The sequence below is a fragment of the Xyrauchen texanus genome, chromosome 18 (genome assembly GCF_025860055.1).
Source record: "Xyrauchen texanus isolate HMW12.3.18 chromosome 18, RBS_HiC_50CHRs, whole genome shotgun sequence".
In the NCBI taxonomy this organism is placed as follows: Eukaryota; Metazoa; Chordata; class Actinopteri; order Cypriniformes; family Catostomidae; genus Xyrauchen; species Xyrauchen texanus.
Genome location: NC_068293.1, coordinates 38,109,732 through 38,132,544, shown reverse-complemented (window position 1 = coordinate 38,132,544; position 22,813 = coordinate 38,109,732). Strand labels below are relative to the sequence as shown.

The 22,813-nt window shown below is 37.8% G+C and overlaps 1 protein-coding gene across 2 annotated transcripts in view; it reads right to left on the bottom strand.

Moving 5' to 3' along the window:
* Window positions 1-2,617: 2,617 nt before the first annotated feature.
* LOC127658884 (ubiquitin-conjugating enzyme E2 E3) overlaps window positions 2,618-22,813 on the bottom strand; it is a 39,426-nt gene continuing 19,230 nt past the window's right edge. For both annotated transcript variants that reach the window (XM_052148424.1, XM_052148426.1), the window contains exons 4-6: window positions 12,274-12,406; window positions 6,590-6,737; window positions 2,618-3,399 (exon numbers count right to left, since the gene is read on the bottom strand). In XM_052148424.1, the coding sequence (XP_052004384.1) occupies window positions 3,302-3,399; window positions 6,590-6,737; window positions 12,274-12,406 (379 nt within the window). In that variant the 3' untranslated portion in view covers window positions 2,618-3,301. The remainder of the gene's footprint in view (window positions 3,400-6,589; window positions 6,738-12,273; window positions 12,407-22,813) is intronic.

The following is a 22,813-nucleotide window of genomic DNA, read 5'->3' as shown; positions in this document are numbered from 1 at the left end:
ATATATGTATGTATATGTAATTTGATTTATAAGGGTATGCCCACTTTTCCAGCGGTCTTGCTTCCAGAACTATTTTTTCCCATAAATTTTTCCATAGGAATGTCATAACATTTTTAATAAAAGCGTTCTAAGCCATTAATCAAACAAACCAGCTCTGAGGTGAATCACAAGATTAAAGCTTTGATGTGCCTTTTTTTCTAGCCAAATAAATAAAAGGTGTCATCCTTTTATGTAAATTACAGAAATGTTATCAATCGATTAACAAATTCTCAATATGAATAACTAGATTGAGAATCTATTGCCTCTTATGCATAAATTAAATCAACAACTTTTTACACTTTATACAATACTATGTATAATTAGGTCAGCAGTAAATGCAGGAATTTAATATGGGGATGTTTTAAATATATATTTTTAAAAGTTTGTATATCTGCATAATTTGATCACACATTCAGGCACACATACAGTTGAAGTCAGAAGTTTAAATACACCTTAGCCAAATACATTTAAACTCCTGACATTTAATCTAAGAAAACATTCCCTGTCAGTTAGGATCACTACTTTATTTTAAGAATGTGAAATATCAGAATAATTGTGGAGAGAATTATTTCTTTAACCGTATTTATTTCATCACATTCTCAGTGTGTGAGAAGTTTACATACACATTGTTGGGATTTGGTAGCATTGCCTTTTAAATGGCTTAAATTGGATCAAACATTTTGTGTAGCCTTCCACAAACTTTTCACAATAATTTGCTTGAATTTTGGCCCATTCCTCCAGACAGAACTGGTGTAACTGAGTCAGGTTTGTAGGCCAATGTGGCAGGGCGGGGCCGGCGTACATACAGCAGGACAGTCCGTAAATCTCTCTCTTGTCGCACTGCTGTCTTCGGTCAGCCTTTATCCATCTCAAGGGCTAATTAGCCTGATTAGGGGCCGGATGTGCGAAATCACGACCCGGCCCCGCCTTCCAACCTGCCACAGCCCGCCACCCTGCCACAGCCTCTTTGCTTGCACACGCTTTTTCAGTTCTGCCCACAAATTTTTAATCGGACTGAGGTTAGGGCTTTGTGATGGCTAATCCAATACCTTGACTTTGTTGTCCTTAAGCCATATTGCCACAACTTTGGAGGTATGCTTGGGGTCATTGTCCATTTGGAAGACCCATTTGCGGCCGAGCTTTAACTTCCTGGTTGATGTTTTGAGATGTTGCTTCAATATATCCACATCATTTTCCTTCCTTAGGATGCCATCTATTTTGTGAAGTGCACCAGTCCCTCCTGCAGCAAAGCAACCCCACAACATGATGCTGCCAACCCCATGCTTCACGATTGGGATGGTGTTCTTCGGCTTGCAAGCCTCACCCTTTTTCCTCCAAACATAATGATGGTCATTATGCCCAAACAGTTTAAAAAACATTTCATCAGACCAGAGGACATTTCTCCAAAAAGTAATATCTTAGTCCTGATGTGTACTTGCAAACTGTAGTCTGGCTTATTTTTTGGAGCAGTGTCTTCTTCCTTGCTGAGCAGCCTTTCAGGTTATGTCGATATAGGACTTGATTTACTGTGGATATAGATACTTGTCTATTTGTATCCTCCAGCATCTTCACAAGGTAATTTGCTGTTGTTTTGGGATTGATTTGCACTTTTTGCACCAAACTACGTTCATCTCTAGGAGACAGAATGTGTCTCCTTCCTGAGTGTTATGATGGCTGTGTGGTCCTATGGTGTTTATACTTGCGTACTATTGTTTGTACAGATGAACGTGGTAATTTCTGGTGTTTGGAAATTGCTCCCAAAATGAACCAAACTTGAGGAGTAAGTTTGTAAAGCAAAGAGGCACTGAATTTAAAGGTATGCCTTAAAATACATCCACAGGTACACTTTCAATTCAGTACACCTCCTATCAGAAGCTAATTGTCTAATGGCATGTCATAATTTTCTGGAATTTTCAAAGCTACTTAAAGGCACAGTTAACTTAGTGCATGTAAACATATGGCCCACTGGAATTGTGATATAGTCAATTCAAAATGAAACAAACTGTCTGCAAACAATTGCTGGAAATATTACTTGTGTCATTCACAAAGTAGATGTCCCAAATTACTTGCCAAAACTATAGTGTGCTAATATTAAATCTGTGGAGTGGTTAAAAAATAAGTTTTAATGATTTCCACCTATGTGTATGTAAACTTCTGACTTCAACTGTATATATATATATTTATATATGGTGTATATACTGTGTGTGTCACACACACACACACACACACACACACACTATATATGTCACAATATTCAGATATACAAACATGTTTACAAAATGTTTTAAGAATAAAGTTGAAAACGCAGATTGATGGCTTCATCAGGACCATATACCATCGATTAACAACCTCAAAAATTACAGTAGTTCTGCCTTTAAAGGCTTATTGTTCATAATAAATTTGTCTATGGTGAAATGTTTTTATTTTTACATTTGAAACCCAATGGTTGTGCTCTATTGGGCTGAAAAAGTCTGAGGATGTCTGATCTTAATGAACAGTACAGCAAGTATCCTCAAAAGCGCAGCTGCCTATATCAGTAATACTTGAGTGAAAACAGCACACACACACCTCACCCCGGGTAACAGTTTTTTTTATTTATTGTGTTTGAGGGGATGTTACAGTGGTGGCTCATTTCAGCTGAGCTACAAAACGTTCAATGAGATCTCTTGATTACAAACTGACAAAGGTAAAACAGATTCACAACAGCATGTACCACATAACTGGAAATGAGTGTGGGTCTCATATAAATGACATCTTTTCTAATAATCTACAGCTCAATTTTTATTTTTGTTTTTTCATATCTTTCTTTGACTTCAAACAGATAATGGATTAGGTTAAAATGCACCATAATATTTGGTTGACTTTAGGAACATTTTCCTTATTACATCACAAAATACATTTTTAATATCCCAAAGAAGCAAGACTTGCAAGTAGGCTTTAAACCGAACTAAATCTACAGCTACAAAATTCTACTCCGGCAGGCTTTACCTTGGCGGGTTCTGTCTGCGCTCCCAGTCCGTATTGGGTAAAATCACAGGGTAGAATCAGTATGACATATACACAGAAGTCTGTATTGTAAAGGCTATAAAGATTTGTTGCACATTGTAAAGTTGCCTCTCCTGGATCTTTACACTCTTGCAGGTGGCGGGAGCTGGGGTGTTGGTTCGAGGAAGAGTGGAGGAAAAGGGGACAAATGAAAGCTGGGTTGGGGGTTGGGTTGAAGGGAGTGGGAGAGTGGGGTCTTGATGTCAGCTGCCGCTGTCTATGTAGCATATCTCTTGGTCCACTGTCGAGCTATCCTGTCATGCTCCGCTCTGTTGGTCAGGTACTGAGTAGCTATGCTTCCCACCAGAGGATCCGCTGGGAGATGGGAAAAAGAAAGGAAAGGAAAAAAGTGAGACATTAGCTCAGTTCTAAAACCTTGAGGGCTGCCTCAGAGGTAGCATATTTTAAGATATCATAGGCATGGTGCATAGGGTGGTCCAAAAGATAGGACACATCATTAGTCTGCCTCCGATGGGGTCATTCAGACAGAACACGTTTTTGATTACGTCCGCACTGTTTTTAATCGTTTTCCTATGTAAACATGAGCTAGACAAATGTGATAGCATTTGTGGCATAATGTTGATTACCACAAAAATACATTTCGACTCATCCCTTGTCCTAATTCTTCTGTTAAAAATGATGTATTATTTGAGCTGTTTAGTTGTTAGAATAGACCTTTTTCATACTCTGGGTTTTGGAACTTGGAAGTAAACGTTTGCAGGGTGAACTTCGAAAGCTGTGAATGAGCAGCTAATGGGAGACCACAGCAAATATTATTTTCACTTACCCATTTGTTTCAAGAAAACAAATGGGAAAAAATCCACTATTGGAATAATCCACTATTACATTTGAATGACTTTCCAGAAGAGGAAAAAATTGAGAGTGGTGGATTAATCAAGTCAGATGGGAGAAGATGCCAAATTTACTGTCACTCTCTCAGCAGCTTTAGTATACGTTTTTTTAAACTAATTCTAGGGTAATATAACACAAAACATAATGTTACAAATCTACACTCAATATTTAAAAATGTATATTATAAAATAATTGCAAGATTTACGCTGATAAATAAGGTGGAAACACGTCTTCAGTCAGTGAAAAAAGGTCTATTATCATTTTAGGGTTTGTGACATTACATCATCATGGCAACAAAGTTGTAAAATTGGATAAAACTTTACACAGAAAAGGTTAGTAAGTGATTTGATCACACTAAAATCATGTTTACACACATATTGTTTACGTCTTGTGGCTATAGTTTTAAAATAGTGATTACATAAACTGAAAAAAATTGGCCCCCATTCACCATTGTAAGTGCCTCACTGTAACCCTGATTTTTGCTTTCTTAAAAGAAAAGGAGAGACGAGTCGAAATTAATTCTTGTGGTAATTAACATTATGCCACAAATGCTGTCGATTGATCTTAACTTGTATTGAACCTGGAACACTCCTTTAATGCACATTGCAACGAATATGCACCCTATGGGGACTAGTTCTTTTAATTAGTCAACCTCCCACTTACACTTTGTTTTAGCCTCGTCCCAGGCTCAAACTTTCAATATAAAACTCTGAAAATCCATTTAAATTACAAAATTATTACATTTTTAAACTATGATAATCTAAAGAAAGACTGAAAATACAAACCATTTAAATATTTATTGTGAAAATTATTTTAATTTTTTATTTTTATTGTGGCTGTCCCAGATTTGTGCTGTCATTTCCACACACAAAAGTTTTTGTGTCTGATAAAGATTTTTCAATGGCAAGTGTACTTGTAAACCAAGTCAAAAAAAGGTGTCAGTGAAGAGCATGCTTGAGATGAAACATGAGACAAGTGATGTTGAAAACAATGAAAAATTAAGGTAAATATCACTTGTGAGTAGTGTTTACTCTGCACAAAATTTTCAATCAAGCTGTGATTTTGCTAAATTATGCAAAGAGTGTAAAAACTGTATTTAATTGTCTGTATTTAGAATACATAAATGCTATCACTGAATACTAAAAGCACCTCCTGAGCTAAGATGTCTGAGGTCATTTGTAGTACTCATAGACGATACTGTTCTTGCAAAAAAAATAAAATTCAGAAGACAGAAACAAAGAAAGAATGAGAACCGTTTACACGTGCGTGTTCCACGAGACTGCGCACTTCCAAACAAACAGCGTGTCATAAATGCGCATAGACGTCTTTTCTGTCATCTATTCTTATTAATATAATTAATAAAAAAGTGTTTTTCTTCAAGCGTGTGTCTATGTGCCGCGGGGCAAATTATTTGTAATATTAATTTGATAATAATAATAGCCTAATAATAATAATAATTTAATACATGGGAAAACAAGCCAAATATCGTCTTGACATCATCAAAGGCATCAGCTATTGGCGATCACTCTGACCATCGTCGATCCCCGAGATCATCGTCTGTCGGCACAACCCTAATGTGCATTTCTCTCTATAAATTAGCAAAATGTATGCTGGTTTTTCCGACATCATTACCACTTTTGCCAGTGTCAATGCGGCTCGCTTTGTGCATGTATATTTTAAAGGCTCATTATTACGTTTAGTATTTCTCTGTAATGTAGAACAGTGTTACCAATGTTACTTATGACATCCTTTCTCAGCCCAGGAACTCAAACCATTTTCTGATGCCCCAATAAAAAATATATATTTAAGTAATTAAATGAATATCATAAACGTGCGACAACTAGTCAACTAATTGCTTAAACTAAAGACTACTAGTCCACTAGGAAAATCTTTGGTTGGGGACAGCCCTAGAAATTAGCCTTAGGCAGACAAAGTTGTCTGCCAGTTTATCTAAAAAAATGTACAAATGAAACTTTTAGAAGAAATGTCAAAAACTACATGAATCTCCTGAGATGCATGTAAATACACTGTTGGACATTATAAGTATGCAATAAATAAAATAAATGAATAGTGAGTGGGGAAAAAATGTTTTATCGAGACTGCTTTTCTCCACAGTGCTAGGTGTCTGAAGTTTATGCTTGTTAAAGTATTGCATCATATTGCGGAGTAGCTGCCTATGTAAAGTGTTCCAAATCAGTCACATGTGAGGTTACATGTTGGTTAGGATCCTGCCTTCGAAGACATCTGCCTATGTAGTCACTGGGTTTTGGAATGGATTCTCTACGAGAGTGAATGAAAGCTGCGTGGGATTCAACAGAGTGTTCTGTCATCTGCTGACTCAGCTGACAACAATGGCAGAGATGTTTTTAAAACAAACATCATGATGGCTTTATAAAGGATTTGAAACTGGAGGCCAAACAGACCCCATTTGTGTTTAGAAAGGTCTTTATCTTTGTCTGTTTGCACTTACTCATGACAAAACCTTCAAAAAAATTCAAGCAGCACATCAATGAAGACCTAAAATTTGCATGACTAAAAAATGATATAATGAACAATCAACTTCAACATTGGACCCTAAAGTAACAGGTTAGTTAATGATGACTGAATTTTCATTTTTGCATGAACTATCCTTTAGTGGCTGTAGGTTACTCACCTGGATTGCAGTCTGTCAGCAGGGAACAGATGGAGAGCAGGACCTTAGAGATGGTCAGAGCTGGACTCCAGTTATCCTTCAAGATGTCCAAACAGATCACACCCTGACTGTTGATGTTGCAGTGATAGATCCTTGTACGGAATGTGACCTGCACAGAGGAGAAAACCCCAGAAATTGGAACAAAGTCTAAAAAAAAATCAAACCAGTCCAGAACCTCAATTTGGTACAATGGACAGGCCTTTCACTATAGAAGGGACTTTTGAGAGCTGGATCGCAGCTTTCTCAGAAACCAAGGCTGAATCCTAAAAGCTACCGATCCGATGAGTGCGAGAAAGCCAAGCAAGCTTAACTTAACCCATCTTCAGAGCTGTGTTTAAGTAGAACAGTATTGATGACTTAAAGCCTAGGTTAACTAGGGTTGACTACTTGAAAGGGCTGCGACTAACGATTATTTTGTTAATCGATTAATCTAACAGTTATTAGAATGATTATTCGACTAGTCGGCGATTTTTTGCAATGATTAATCCGTAGCTCTTAACTGATTAGTCAGCTTGTGCCCGACTAAATAGGTTGTATTAAACATGTTTAATAACAATAAAGAGGACAAAATCATCTTTTAAAAATTCCTCTAAATGATATTCACTGAATTAAAGAGAAAAAAACATTTTATTAAGTTTAATTCAGTAAAGAAATTCACTGCAAAAAAACCTATTGTTATCAAGTGTTTATGTCTTGTTTTCCATTTAAAATTGTCTAAAAAGCCTTAAAACAAGATAAATTTACTTGAGAAGCAACATATAAGATATTTAGACTTGCTTTAGGAGCATGTATCTTAAATTTAAGTGTATTTTGTATATACGTGTATTTTTTCACTTGGTTATACTTCTGCGAGTGCAGTAAAGACTAAATATACTTATACTCAAGATCTATTCTCTAAAAGCAAGTCTAAATACCTTATATGCTTCTTCTCAGGTGAATGAATCTTTTTAAGGATTTTTAATATTATATTCAATATTCTCAGATAACAATTTTTCTTCTGCAGTATAGTTCCAAAAGTAAATGTACATAGTTTTAAATTAGTTTTAGATATTTATATTGGGAAAAAAGCCAAAACAAAAACAAATCATAAACATATTTTGTTGCAGTATATAACGGGGCGAAGACTATCCTCTCTCACCTTTCTGTTCACTTCAATCCATCTATGTCTCACAAAAACAAACTCTCTCGTATTACTAAAGCTGCGTATTGCCAATTTTCTTCACAATAAGAAATGCACAATGACACATATATTATGATTCGATAAGTCATGAGCCATCACGTTATAATCTAGCTGCATTAAGCAAGCATGCTCGAGTGACGAGAGTCCCCATGACAGATTGTTCATAAGCTGGGTGCAGTTTCAATCTCTCCCCCGGAGGACAATCACGCAACTTATAGAAGAGGCGCTGACCGTACAGAGAAATGCCAGTTTCAGAGTGTTACATGACCTGCTTATTATTTAACTTTAATAAAGCTATAACGCATAAAAACTGCATTTAAGATGTAACACCGGGGTGTTTCCTTTAAAGAGCTCTGACTCCACGTATTCCACAACGAGAGTGCTTCTGTATTTAATTTTTTAATTCCCTCATACTTTGCAATCTACAACACAAGAAGCTGTTTGGAAAGTTTAGAGTGCATCTGGACTGTGATCAGTCAGGCGTGAACTGCAGTGCTGCTCTCACGCATCATAATTAGAGTTTAATGTGATCTCATGTTATGTTAAATGAGATCAAACGACTATTCGACAATGACAATTTTTTTATTGTCGATGTTGTCGATTCGACTAATCGTTTCAGCCCTACTACTCGACTAGTCGTACAACTAGATATGTGCAAAACTCATATTAGTAATGTCAAAAGTACTAGTACTTCGGTACCAAGTCTATACTAAAATAAAAAAGGATGTATGATACCAGTGTTTCTTTAGTGCCAATAGTACCGAGCACCAGCTCAATTTGGCAGACGGTCTGACTGATAGACGGTTGCTTTCAAATGCTCACCCACTTATGAGCACTTGCCATGCTGTTAATCCTTTTCCACATAAATAGACTGTTAATCAAATTAAAATAGTGAAATGTCCTAGTGTGATTGTTAAACCATAAATACAGTTTGCATGTGCTGCGCTTCATGTTCATGAAACAAGTGAATGGGTGAAGCAGCTTATAAGATTAAAACACAGACTAATCAAAACATCACAATGTGCGCTCTCTTCAGTTATCTTCTAAAACAAGAACAGCGTGTGATGCTGTGAAGCGTACAGTGCCTGCTGACTATATATTTATAGAATTAAACTGCAGCATTTTGCATTTTAATTATCACTCTAGGTCATATAACCAACGTCTTAACCAGAGGTGTGATGCTACCTTCAAAACACACATCCTTCGCATCAAAATAAAAGTTTGGCTCAACATAAAAGCTTGACGGGAAAATTAAAGAAATCGCAATGGAAATATATTACCACTGAGCAGTACACTGTAGTATTTACTGTAATAATAAAACAATAATAATAGTTATTATTACTCTAAGGAAACATGCAATTGTTTCATTTATTTTTATGGGGCATTCAGACAAGATGTGTTCTTGAGTTGAATAGCTAGATGAACAGGCAGTAGCAGTTGTGCTTTAATTAGTGTGCTGACAGTGTGCTATGCCATACTCCTCTAGTGGTTTATTTCATGTCTTTTGAAGCAATATGATAGTTTTGGCTGAGAAACAAAACAAAAAAATCTGTCCTTATACACCAAAATTCTTGAGGCCATATTACAGAACCAGAAGGATTCCCCCAGACAACAGTATCATTGGAGGCTGAGTTTGGCGGATTAGGGTCAAAAAGGCTGAGGACCAGGATGTGCACTAGGCCACTCCCTCGGCATATAAAGAGCTCTTCTTGTTGACTGAAATCTCTCACTTTGCCCCCTGCAGCAGCTACTGAGACGTCAGTCACATGATTCAGCATAAACAAAGCGACCAAAATAGCCCTGCCTGCCTGGCACAATGCTGGCATTGAATTAAAATTGTGGTCTCAGAGTCCAACTCAACCATAAACACAGCCAGCACGACACAAGCAGCTTATGTGAGGCCTCACTGCACAAGACTGTGAAACAAAACAAGAGAGACCCCTACAGCTCCAACACAGAGAAAGCCCAAAACAAGTAAGAAAGAGAGTAGGCAGTGTAAATCTTGATGTCTGTTGCATGTTCATGAGCGCTATCTCTTCACACAACTCATTTTGTGTTCAGCATAAAAAGTATGATAATTAAATAAGTTGTGAAAAATGTTTCATTATTGGTTGAACTATACTTTTAGGGATCATAGCTGTGGAAAGAAAGAAAGAAAGAAAGAAAGAAAGAAAGAAAGAAAGAAAGAAAGAAAGAAAGAAAATGAAAGAAAATAAGGAAGGAGGGATGGACTGAAGGAAGGTAGGAAAGAAAGAACAACTGATGGAAGGAGAAAAAGAAAGAAAAATAAAGGATGAAAGAACAACTGATGGAAGGAGAAAAAAGAAAGAAAGAACAAAGGAAGGAAGGAATGGAGAACAACTGATGGAAGAAATGAAGGAGAAAAAGCAAGAAATGAAGAAATAAAAAGAAAGGAAATAAGGCAGGAGGGATAGATGAAAGGAAGGTGGGAAAAAAAGAAAAAAGAAAAAAGAAAGAAAGAAAAAAGGAAGAACAACTGGTGGAAGGAGAAAAAGATAGAAAGGAAAATAAGGCAGGAGGGATGGATGGATGGATGGATGGATGGATGGAAGGAAAGTAGGAAAGAAAGACACAAAGAAAACTAAAGGATGAAAGAACAACTGATGGAATAAAGAAAAGAAAAAACAAAGGAAGGAATGAAGAAAAACTGATGGAAGAAATGAAGGAGAAAAGGTAAGGTAAGAAAGAAAGAAAGAGAAGAACAAAGGGAGAACTGAAGGAAAGAAAGAAAGAACAACTGATGGAAGGAGAAAAAGAAAGAAAGAAAGAAAAAGTTAGAAAGACAAAGAAAGGAAATAAGGCAGGAGGGATGGAAGGAAGGAAGGTAGGAAAGAAAGAAACAAGAAAGAACAACCGATGGAAGGAGAAAAATAAATCAAGAAAAGAAAGAAAGAAAAAAGAAAGAAAGAACAAATGGAGAACAACTGAAGGAAGGAGAAAAATAAAATTAAGAAAGAGAGTAAAAAGAAAGAAAGAACAAAGGGAGAACAACTGAAGGAAGGAGAAAAAGAAAGAAAGAATAACAAAATATAAAAGAATGGCCAAACCAAACTGCCCTGTAAACATACCAGTGCAATAAAGCCTTTTACACCTCAAGTTAACAATACTCTTATTTCTGGATAGAGATTTAGAATGAGGCCTTTCTTTGTCTTTTCCTCCCTTCTCCAAGCACAGCCAGACTCTTCACACAAGCACAGATTAGTGGACCACAAACCAAGCCACACTGCTCAGAGCAAAAGATGAACGGTAGGCGGGACTGGCCCCCAAGATGCCCCCCGTTTCATTTAGTGACAAAAGAATGAAGGGGTGCAGGCCGCTACCTTTGCCTGGCATCCACTACAGATGATGAATCCTGTTTATAATTACTGTATTACTGAGTTTTTGCTGTGGCTTGATCTGAACAAAGAGCCCCTCCAGCTCATGAACTTTGTATAAACATTTGTATACAGAAGCCACTGATGGTAGATATAAGGGCCAGACAGAGGCAGAGGGCCACTCAAAGGTGAAAAGTCTGAAGGGGCATTCACAACGACAGCGATCTGAAGAGAACAGAAGTCGTTCAATGAGAGTTGCTGATTTTTGGCAACTGCATTGTGGTAAACCAGCACTCATTAACCACATTGCTGCCTGTCAAGGTCTTGCTAATTACTTTATGCTGGAAATATCTGACTGGAGGAGTACCTAAGAGTGTGTTCAGACATCTATTGCACAAAATACAAAGCAAACACAATTGTCCTGCATCACATTATCCTTGAAGTATTTTAATGGAGGTCAAAATCGGTTTTGGAATGATGTGTTACAGAAGTGTCCTTGGTAGACCTAATACATCTTAATTAAAGGCTGCTGCTCTTTTGTGGCACTCACTTTGACTGACTACAGACTAACAGCAGTAAAATACACATTTACAAAAGAATTTATAGTCTGCTAGTGAAAATACATATATTTTAAAATGTTCTCATTTAAACCTTTTAATTAGAAATTATCAGCATAAAAGATCTGTTAAAAGTTGAATTGAAAAATTTACATAAACGTCAGATCTTCTTAGTATTTTGCTTGAATGACGATCACAGTCATAAAGAGTTACACATTTCTTAATCAGAAACAGAATGAATGAATTAATAGTGCAAAATCGTACAAATTTCTTATTCATTTTAAACATTTCCAGATTCAAATTAGATTCTGAACCCAAGATTTTAAAAGTGGACTTTTGAACACTCATCTACTACTATGTTCTGTACATTGTTCTCAAAAGTTCCAACTCTTCTCTAACACTCTTGTAAGTTATTTTAAAATCAACTCAAAGACCTTGAATAGCTATAATATAAGAATTTTGTTACAAGGAAAACAAATTGGGGAGGTAGGCTGAGAATTGAAGATTTTATGAGGACCCCCAGTTTATATACCTCAAAAATAGAGAATGAAGATGGATGAGATGTCTCCATACCTTTGGTGGCTTGAAGGGGTAATCAGAAGAGAAGGTGATATCCAGAAAGAACACACCCCCCTCATACACTGAACCCGGAGGTCCCAAGATGGTGGATCTCCACTCATAGATGTTGTCACCCTTTGGCCCCGCACTGAAAAACACACAAAAACAAAAGCATAGGTCGAGATGAGTGAAAGATCCCATAACTGATTGCCACTCATGCGCCATGAATATGAGGTCTACTTGTTGATTTCAATTGAGTTGAATTATACTGTATTCGCAGGCAATAAAACTTCGTTAGCAGTAAGTTAGAATAGCACTCTGGTGATATAGCTAAAAAATATTTTTCAGTCTTTTTAAAATATTGATTTACAGTATGTATTTGCCCTGAAATGGCATTTCATACTTAAACGACTTTATATACACGCTCTGTCAGAAACTTAATGGCCAAATAAAAAGCACATTAAATCATTGTGATATTCACAGTAATGCTTCATTTTATAACGCCAGCAAAAGTGTGAATACATTGTAAATATACTCTATAAATTGTCTAGTCAAAAATAGTATAAAACACACACAACAACATGTCTGCTACACAGGTTGTGGAGAACAAAAATCAGAGGGCAGTTTGAGATCTAGTGTGCAACTGCACAGACATGGCTAATGGAAGAACATAAGAGCAACTCTCATAAAACTAAAGGCCCTCTCAGAGTGCTCCTGTGGTGGTTTAGAAGCGAGTGAGACTAGCCTCTCATGGAGGAGACAGGTGAAGCAGGCACTTATCCTCTGCATCTATTGCTCAATTAGCATGTGATGAAAAGCTTTTCTCTGCCAGCAAGTCACAAGCCTACACACTGGATATCTATTCACTCATGCTTTAGGGCGAGAGAGGACAGCTAAATGATGTGGGACTATTGGACTATCTCTCGCACTGCTGTGAGGGTGAAAAAACACTCTGTATACAGCACTGAGCAATAAATGACAGATTTAGGAAGAGCAGCCTGCTACATAGATCATTTAACAGAAAAACAACATGCAGGGTTGTCTCTGACCATCGCTTATCGCCATAAAATCAACACGACATTTGCAGAGGATCTAGCTCATGTCAAAGTGAATTATACAATTGTAGCTTAGCAGAGGAAAAAATAAGAGAAAAACGCCTTTGAACATTAATCTGACAAGCGTTCAGTAGGGTGGCTCCAAGGTGAGCTTTACGCTAGTGTAACCATACACGTCCACCAGCGTAGAGTGCAAGGGGCATGAGGGGGTGTTTCAAATGCATCCTCAATAAGAGCTGAGCGGCAGGGCATGCGTGAGGGGATTGTGGAATTGACAGAGGTGCAGAGCAAATAGTGAGTGTGTCAAAACGTTTTTGCAAATTAACTTTATGCAAACGAGAGGCAAATAACAAGTGAAGTGATGGTAAGCCAGTGTTGTGATCTCATTAGCATTCAAACATTCTATTGCCAGTTCTGGGGTTTCTGGTGGATTCAATCCTCCAGCACTACATGTGTCACCAAACAGATTTGCAAAGATAAAGGCCTCTATTTTCGTAAGAGTGAAAAGCACAGCGCTACATGCAAAGAATGTGCGCAACTTCTTATCCAATTTTTGTGAGACCGCTAATTCTTAGAGCAATTTCATGGCAACATAAAACGCAAGTGGCTGTGGGTGGAAGTGTTTGCACTATCTATGGGTGTTTGCACGCACACTGTGGGTGTATTGTATGGTAATGAAGTGGCGCAAAGCGCAATTGGTTATTTTATTGATAAATATGTAGGTCATTATGTGAAGACGTTTCAAAAGTGAAGAATTTTCAGCACAAAGTCTAAATTCAATTCCTACATTTGTAGTTTGGAGATTCCACCACCAGGTGGTAATAAAGTTCATGTCCAGACTCGAAATCAAAATGTGAATGTATTCGTTTTGTGTTAAATACTATCTGTAGGTCATGGTTTAGTTATTATTATTATTATTGTTCTTTACATTTATAATTATTTAATGATCTAATTTGTATTCATATTTGTCTACCTGTTGTCGTAGAGTGATTTTTAAGTCACTTCAAAAGTGACACGCTGAAGTTAGAAAGACTAAAATGCTTGGATTATTTGGATGAATGACGTTTGTATGAATTACATTTTTTTTATTAAAATCGATACAATCACTGTTAATACTAGCCATGATTTGTGTCAGTAGATGAAAATTATTTATACTTACATTCTCTATAATTTAATGGTCTGCATCCAAATCCTGAACTACATTTTCCATGCGTATGAAAGAAGCATGTCACTGTCATACAAAGAGGCCTGACATTCAACAAGGATGCTGTGAATGCGCAAAAGAATGCAAGTAAATTTTTCTTTACTTCTAATTTATTGCATACAGTCCATTTACACTACCAGCTTCTTATGATATGCTGTCTGTCTTTATATCGCTGGCGCTTGAGGGAATGGACTACATAATAGGACGCTGATGCTGCACCGGGGAAGAACCTCTGAATTTATTTGGATTTAACCCAGCCCATTAGTGCTTTGCTCATATGTTTTAGACTTGGAACATTCTTGGAACATTCATTTAAATGAAATTAAAAAAAGATGAACTGTTGTTTTAGTCTAACTGAAATTAAACTTTTAAAGTGCATGCTGGTCAGTAAAGATGTGTTGTAATTACGTCAAAGTTGAAGTGCCAATCCTAACAGATTTAGCAAATCCTTAACAGGAACATACCAGTTGCAAACCATTGCAAGAAGCCACAAACAAGTCCTCTTGACTCATGCTGAGACACACTTCTCGGAAAAACACAATCAACTGCACATGGTTTACAACAAATGCAGGAGACTTATTCCCCTTATGCGCCAGAAAAACTAGTGTGCAGCCATCTTGAAAATTGTGTCCGCTATAACGGATTTCTATGGTGTTGATGTCAAAGTGTAATTAGCTAGCGAAGTGGATTTACAGGATATAGAGCTGTCATAAGCTATCATGTGTAACTGATAACTGTGGAAGTATTGATGTGTCTCTGTGCTCATTAAACTCCAAGAGACAACAAAAATATCTCTGTATGACACCTCTGACCATCTTATATAGCGTCTGCACTTATATAGCGCCTTTTTAAAGGGGTCATGACATGGTTTTTTTTATTGTATTATTATGTTCCCTTAGGTGCAATTATAGTATTAATATATATTTTTTTTAAGAAAAACTTTTAAAATCTAGTGATTTATGACCTTTTCCCACCCTGTTTCTCATCCTCTGATTCAAACAGTCTGTTTTGGGGGCGTTTTCCATTTAAGACTTCAGTGTTAACGCCCACTGTTATGATTGGCTAACGTCAGTGCCTATGTATCAATTATTGACGCCCCAGCCAGAACAATATGCAAGTAAACTAAGTAAAAACACTGTGATTATTCATAATGAATGAAATTGCGCTTTAAAAAGTAGTTTAAAGTTTAAAATAGATTACTTACAGTTTGCGTCGTCGTTGTTCCCAGAATAGTCGGCACGGACTTATCTTTGAGCAACAGTTTTCTGGCAAAGCCAGCATCATATTGAGATTTGTTCTCAAAACAGTCATCCTTAAAATGTACAGAACAAACGCTTAAGTTAACACTGCCGTGACTGGGACGTCCGCAAAAAATAAACTGCATCCATTTTTCCCTGACGTCTGGATCTTTCGGCAGCTTATTCAGAGGTTTTGTTTGACCACAGCCAGGAACAGCACATCTGTGTGGCATCGTAATTTTCCTGTGCACAAGTAGTCTCTGTCAGAGCTCGCTGTCCATCGACTGAACACTTGTGAGGCGACGGCGATACTGAAATGAGCGTAGTTGTCTTGCGCTTAAAGCGTAGTTATCTTGTGCTGGAGGCGGTCATATGCAAACGCTGTTACGTCACTTCTAACCGACACGTCACTTCTAACCATGAATCCAGAACGAGCTGTATTTTGAGCTTGATTAAATAAATGATTCGTTTAGAATGGGGAGGACGTCTTAAATTATTAAACTTGCAGGACGTTTTAATGATACAAAGACCTCTTATATACCAAAAGATCAAGGCAAATTTGGTTTCTCATGTCATGACCCCTTTAACCTTAGCGGTATTCAAAGCACTTTACACTGCGTCTCATTCACCCATTCATACACACATTCACACACCAATGACGGCAGAGCTGCCATGCAAGGTGCTAGCCTGCCATTGGGAGCAACTTGGGGTTCAGTGTTTTGCCCAAGGACACTTCGGCACACGGAGTCGTGTGGGCCAGGAATCGAACCACCAACCCTGCAATTAGTGAACAAACCGCTCTACAACCTGAGCCACAGCATTAAGCATTAAACTGGGACATGGAGGGGTGATACTATATTTATATACACTCATACACATGTGAAAGTGCAGGTTTTATTTTATGTTTCATTTACAACTATTTTAATCACATTGTAGGGTGAAAAATGCATTTTTAAATGTACAATTGTAATTTTCTTAATTTTGAGCTTGCATGTCTAAAAATACGAGCTGTCACTGTTGGAAATTTCATAACTACACATTTTAACATGTTGAAACCTAAAAATGAAGGAGAATTACACATAAAAATGAAACGCTTGTATTGTGAAAAAGTTCCGCGTGAATGTGATCTGCCAGGTCCAGTTTACCTCTGCTTGTGTGGGGAAAAAAAACACCTCACAAGCATTTTCATGTAGTAATGGGGTGCTGTAGAAAATTACTTTCTGTGCTCCCACACGTAATCCATTTTGATCGACTCTTCTATACAAACAGGAAGTTAGATGACAAAATTGGAGTGGAGCGTGAAAAGGGGCAAGGCTGAATAAGGTGAATAAGAAGGTATTAGAAATATAGTTGTGGAAAATGAATTAATGGGCTACTGTGGCAGGGCGGAGGGCGGGGCCGGGTCGTGATCCTACGCACCCGGTCCCGTATTAGGCCATCGTCCTCTTCAGGCGGCTGGGCTCCTCGTCCCCCGTCAGATGGCCACGGCTGCTCCGTTGGGGTGGACGGTAGTGGCGAGAACTCTATTACGGCGTATCCCCTCCTCCTTCCCGGGTTTCGGCACCAGTGTAAAAGGATCAATGGAAAGGAGGAGGCAAGAACCGGCTTTTCAATATAAATAATATTTTAATGAGAAACTTAAAAGACAACATAAACACACACATGACGGACATGTCCGCTAACGCTCTCTCTCTCCCACACGACACCCTGCAGTCGACCTTTATACTTCGGAGGCTTGATTAGCCTAATACAGGACCGGGTACGTAGGATCACGACCCGGCCCCACCCTCCGCCCTGCCACAGCTACGTTCACACACAGTCCTGACCCCCTTAAAGGAATAGTTCACCCAAAAATACAAATTCTGTCATAATTTACTGTACTGTATACCTGTATGATTTTCTTTCTTCCATGGAACACAAAAGTGATCTTAGAAAGTATATTAGTCTCAGTCACCATTCACTTTGATAGCATAATTTTTCCATACAGTGAAAGTGAATGACAGACTGAGACTGTCATTCCACCTAACATCTTTTTTGTCATTCGGAAAGAAAGTCATACAGGTTTGGAATGACATGAGGGTGAGGAAATGATGACAGAATTTTCATTTTAGGATATGCTATGTGAATGTAGCCATTGGCTACATCAGATGAATTTGATAAATTTCCCTTCTCAACAGGTTATCATCCTGCTGGGTTTTCTAGGTGTTTAAACATCCTTTAGGTGTTTTAGGTATCCTAAATAAATGTCAGCAGTAAACTTCAAGCAGTAATACTGCTGAAAAACAGGGGCAACCTGAATAATCCAGAGGCCCTTTGGTAGGCGTCTGTGCCATGGCTGCGAGCGGCTCTGACCTCGGGTATTGTGTAATCCAGCACTCCCTCGAGGCACACATACACCATAATTACCTCAAATGTGTTTGCAGTTCGCCCACTTCCTGTAAAACACACACATATCTCTGTAGAGACTGTTTTAATGACTGAGCAAGTCTTGTTATTCTTTAACGTTTGAGAGGAAGCTCCTACCATAAAAAAAAGCTTCCATTTAGATTCTTACAAGAAGCAAGCCTTTATGATATTAAGCTACTGCTGTGGGGAATCAGGGCCTGTTTGCTTTCCTATCTGTCTTTTTGTCAGTGTAAAGCTCAGTGTTTAGCAGATTACACTGAAAAGAGCCCCGAGAAACTAATTAAGTTAACATAGGGCTGTCACAATCTAGAAACTGTGGCTGTTGATTAAATGACAAACAAATAATTGTGATTAATGATTTGTCTGCCTGTTTTGATGATTGGAATCATATAACAAATGTTAAAAGCCTTAAAGGAATAGTTAATCCAAAAATGAAAATTCTGTCAATTTACTCACCTGCATGTTGTTCCAAACCCATATCAGTTTAGTTCTTCCATTTAACACAAAAGGAGATGTTACGCAGTATGTACACAGATCAGCCACAACATTAAAACCACCTGCCTAATATTGTGTTGGCTGTATTCCCGTAGACTTTGTCAGTTCGAACGAGTCTGGCCACTCTCTGTTGACCTCTCTCATCAACTCTTTTGGAGTTGACTCCCCATCACTAGTGCTGCCTCTCTCTGCTCAGCATGAAAAGCCAATAGGGCAAAAATAAGCACTGAGTCAATACGGCCTGTGTGTATAAATATACGTGTGCTGAGACATCAGTACAGCAAGCGGCTGCAGCAGCACGCCGTATCTGCCTGTGATGACGACGATGATTTAGAGCAGACTGATGAGCTCAGATAAGCAATGCAGTGGCCAGGTCGGCCTCCACATTATAGAAAAACAAAGTGGGATGAGCCAAGCCATGCCCATGCACTCAATATACAGAAAACAGAGTTGGCAATTTTTTTAAGCCCACTTTTAAAACACTTGTATATAAAAGGACAAAAACAATTTTTATTTTCATTTTAAGGAATTACTAATATTTGCTTAAGAATGAAGATGAGTTCATTGTCTTCATCATCAGTCTGCAATGACCATCAAATTCAATTACTAATACATCAAAACTGTTCTGTGTACATGAAAACAAAATTTGTGGTGGTATTTGGTTTTGGGCTGCCCTATCCTTCTCAGCGCAAAACTTATGTAAAAATATAAATCCATAATAAGCGCCTGAGCCCTCCAAGCAAAAGAAATTTAACAAGGTGTGTCATCTCTATTATGATGCATTTGCAACAGGAAGTATTTTTCTACTCCATGCAATATTTACAGCAGTTGATAGAGCAACTTAACCAAGTGTTAACCGCATACAGTCCCTGTCAGAGTCAAGTACAGAGAGCTCTGCCACAGAGCTGTGAAAAATGAGAATACTGCAAATGGCCCTAACACATTGGCACTTATTGTAAAGTGATCTGTTAGGATAATCTAATAATGGAGTGGATGGAATAACCAAAATCGTACACAAGTCATTTTATATTACAGTAGTGGTATCCATTACAATATAGTTATGGTTGCTGGAAAATCAGCACACACAGAAAAAAAAATCTCTTTTTATTTGGAACTTAATGGACAGAAAACAAGATTACGATAAAGAATTAATGAATGAATAAGTCTGACATCAGTGCAAAAACAGCTTCACATTATGTAACACTTGAGTTAACAATGAAACACTCAAAACAGTAATGTTATAATAAGTAATGTTATAAAGCAGATAGCTCTGACTCGGAACTCTGATTGGATGAGGCACATTCAAAGCCATTGAAAAATAGCCGACATTTGCATAGCCCACCTTTTACTGCACATCAGTTGAATTCTACATTAATGTGCCAAGTTGCAACGCTGCACAGCAATTGTAAACAACTTTGCTTCGCATATGCGCCTTACAACACCCCTTAATAACAAGTTCTTCTTCATCTTGGCTAGTGTGGGGGACGTGTCCTGCTCTGTATTTTCACATTACTCCATTATGTCACTCTTGTGTATATATATATACACCGTAAAGCAGTCGTGCTCACTGATAGCCATGCAAATATATCTAAACATTTCTACCATCACACACAGTATTACAAGTATCTCATAACATGCAATACATCCACAATGCTCCGTGAGAGAGAACTTAATCCCATCTGCAGTAAGAAACTTTAGCAGGTTATGACACGGCATGACCTATCTGTGGTGTGTAGAGCTTACTGGACACGACGTGCTCCTCCAGCAGTGCGTTCAAAGCCAGCTTCACCTTCTGAACATGTCAAGGCTACTGATAGCCTAACATCTCACAATCATGAGATCAGCAGAGCACAGCAAGCAGACTAAATCAAGCACACTTCTGTACTTAGAGAAGAGGGATAGGAGAGAGAGGCTGAATTAATGGCAAAACTTGTTGCTATGTGATCTGTCTAGATTTTTGATATTGGATTACGAGAACTCTGACACCGTTATAAGCAGCTGAATTGACTCTGATATAAAAAGGCACTTGTGGAACAGTGATTATTTAAGGAGCCTTTCTTAACATGAAGAAAGATTGAATTAAGCTAATTTAGGCTTCAGGAAACATCAGCTTTAATGTCAAAGATGAGAGATCTGGGCAGCACTTTTAGTGTTTAACTGTGGAGTCGTGTGCAGTCAGACTTACAACTACCCACATTAAGTTTTGTTCACATTGCAGCTTATTTTGGTTGAGAACCGCCCACTTAGTCCACAGGAAATATTTTAACAATGACCCCATTCTCAAGACTAGTTACAATTTTTAACTTTATAAAAGGCTTATTGAGATAAGCTGGCTAACAGATCTTGAAATCCTTCTTAAAGGAATAGTTCACACAAGAATTTATAATTACTGGAGCTGAAACAAAAGGGCAAGTTGATGATGACAGAATAATTATTCTTTCTTAAATGAAACATTAAATGAGTGTGTTAGGGATAGAGGGGATAGTGAATTTGACTGCCAAGCTCCAACAACATGATTAACCAGGAGGTCGGCATGCTGTTTCTGTTACACTAGGATCGGCGACATTATGCCGACTCACAGACCGCCGTCATCTATCTGATATGTTTGCATCAGCCCAAGTTCGATTGTTTACCCCTGTGGCACACCTAGAAGCGCATCACGTCCGGAAGCACGTCAGCAGTGGGGGAGGGCAGGGCTCGGAACCCGTTAAGACCACGGAGTAACCGCAATTATCGGACGCTACATATTCACCTTCAATTTGACTTCACTAATGGTTAGGCATAGGTTTGGGTTGGGTTGGGTGGTAGATGGGCACCCAACACAAAACAGGCATTTTTCTTCACTGTATTAATGCCTGTACAGCTGAAAACAACTCACTTCCCATCTTGCTTTTGGTACACATACGTGGACATTACTCCCGGAAAATGGAGTTCACATGCGCCCATACACCCAACAACAATTACCGCTTTGGCCACAGGGGACAGCGTTATCAAGTTCAGTAAGTATACAACAATTTTAGCTAAAGAAAAGTTGAATTATTCTTTCCAATCTCACTATGAGATTAGTCTGGCTCCAAAATGCACCATTAAAGTATTGTGTTGTCCAGATGTGTGAGGAACGAACCCAAATTGAAGTAGCTATTTACTACTAATCGCCCTCTGACACTGTAGGTTGCTTAAACTAAAACTTGCTGAGTCATAGTTGGTCATGTGACATGCGATAACCAATGTCGTTTGACATCAATGACATGGTGCGACGCATCTAAATGCATTGTGTTTTAATTGAACACAAGCGTGAATGAGATGATCAGGAAATAACAGCATTAATATTTGGTCTGTTCCTCTCACAAAGCTATTGTGTGTCTTAATACTTGGAATATTGCGCACGTCATATAAACTAATTTGTGTTCTTTTTTGGGGCTTTAAGTTAAGTAAAAGTACAAATCACATTTTTTGCTTCAAGAAAGGTCAGAATCACATGAGCGCAGGTAAACAGAGACAATACAATTTTTTTGGGTGAGCTACTCCTTTTAGAAATACCTCATCTTTGAAATTCTTGAGGCCAAATGAATTGGCCGCATAAACGTTTTAAGAGTCTGAGAAAAGCTGTGACTTTGGTGTAAATTAGATATCTGTTCTAAGTATTTGGCAAAATATTTACCGCCTTTACATTAGGAAGAGTTGGCACACTTGCAGCGAATGTCTGAAATAGTTCATACTAAAGCTCAGACTGCTTTATATCACAAGACAGCATTAGAAACACACTTTAAAAACGTCAAGATTTGTTTCTCGAGTGTGAGCGGGGAAACCCAGACTCCACAGGAAGATGAAAGTACACTAATTTGAGAAACAGGAACAAGATTTTTGTTTTTTTTTGGCATAGGAAATTTAAACTACAAGTTACAGTAAAATGAATTAATGTTAATGACTTACCAGTCATTTAAAAATATTTTTATTGAGATTGCACACACAAAGAACAATTTCTAGCAGATGAGATATTTTAGAGCTGAGTATATCTAGAAAAATACACATTCACTGTAGAAATTTCCATAATTTTGACACAACTATTCTTATTTATTAATTTGTTACAAGCGTAGACACCACAATATTACAATTCCTTGGGAAATCCAGATTTTACATACAACAGAATGTATGTA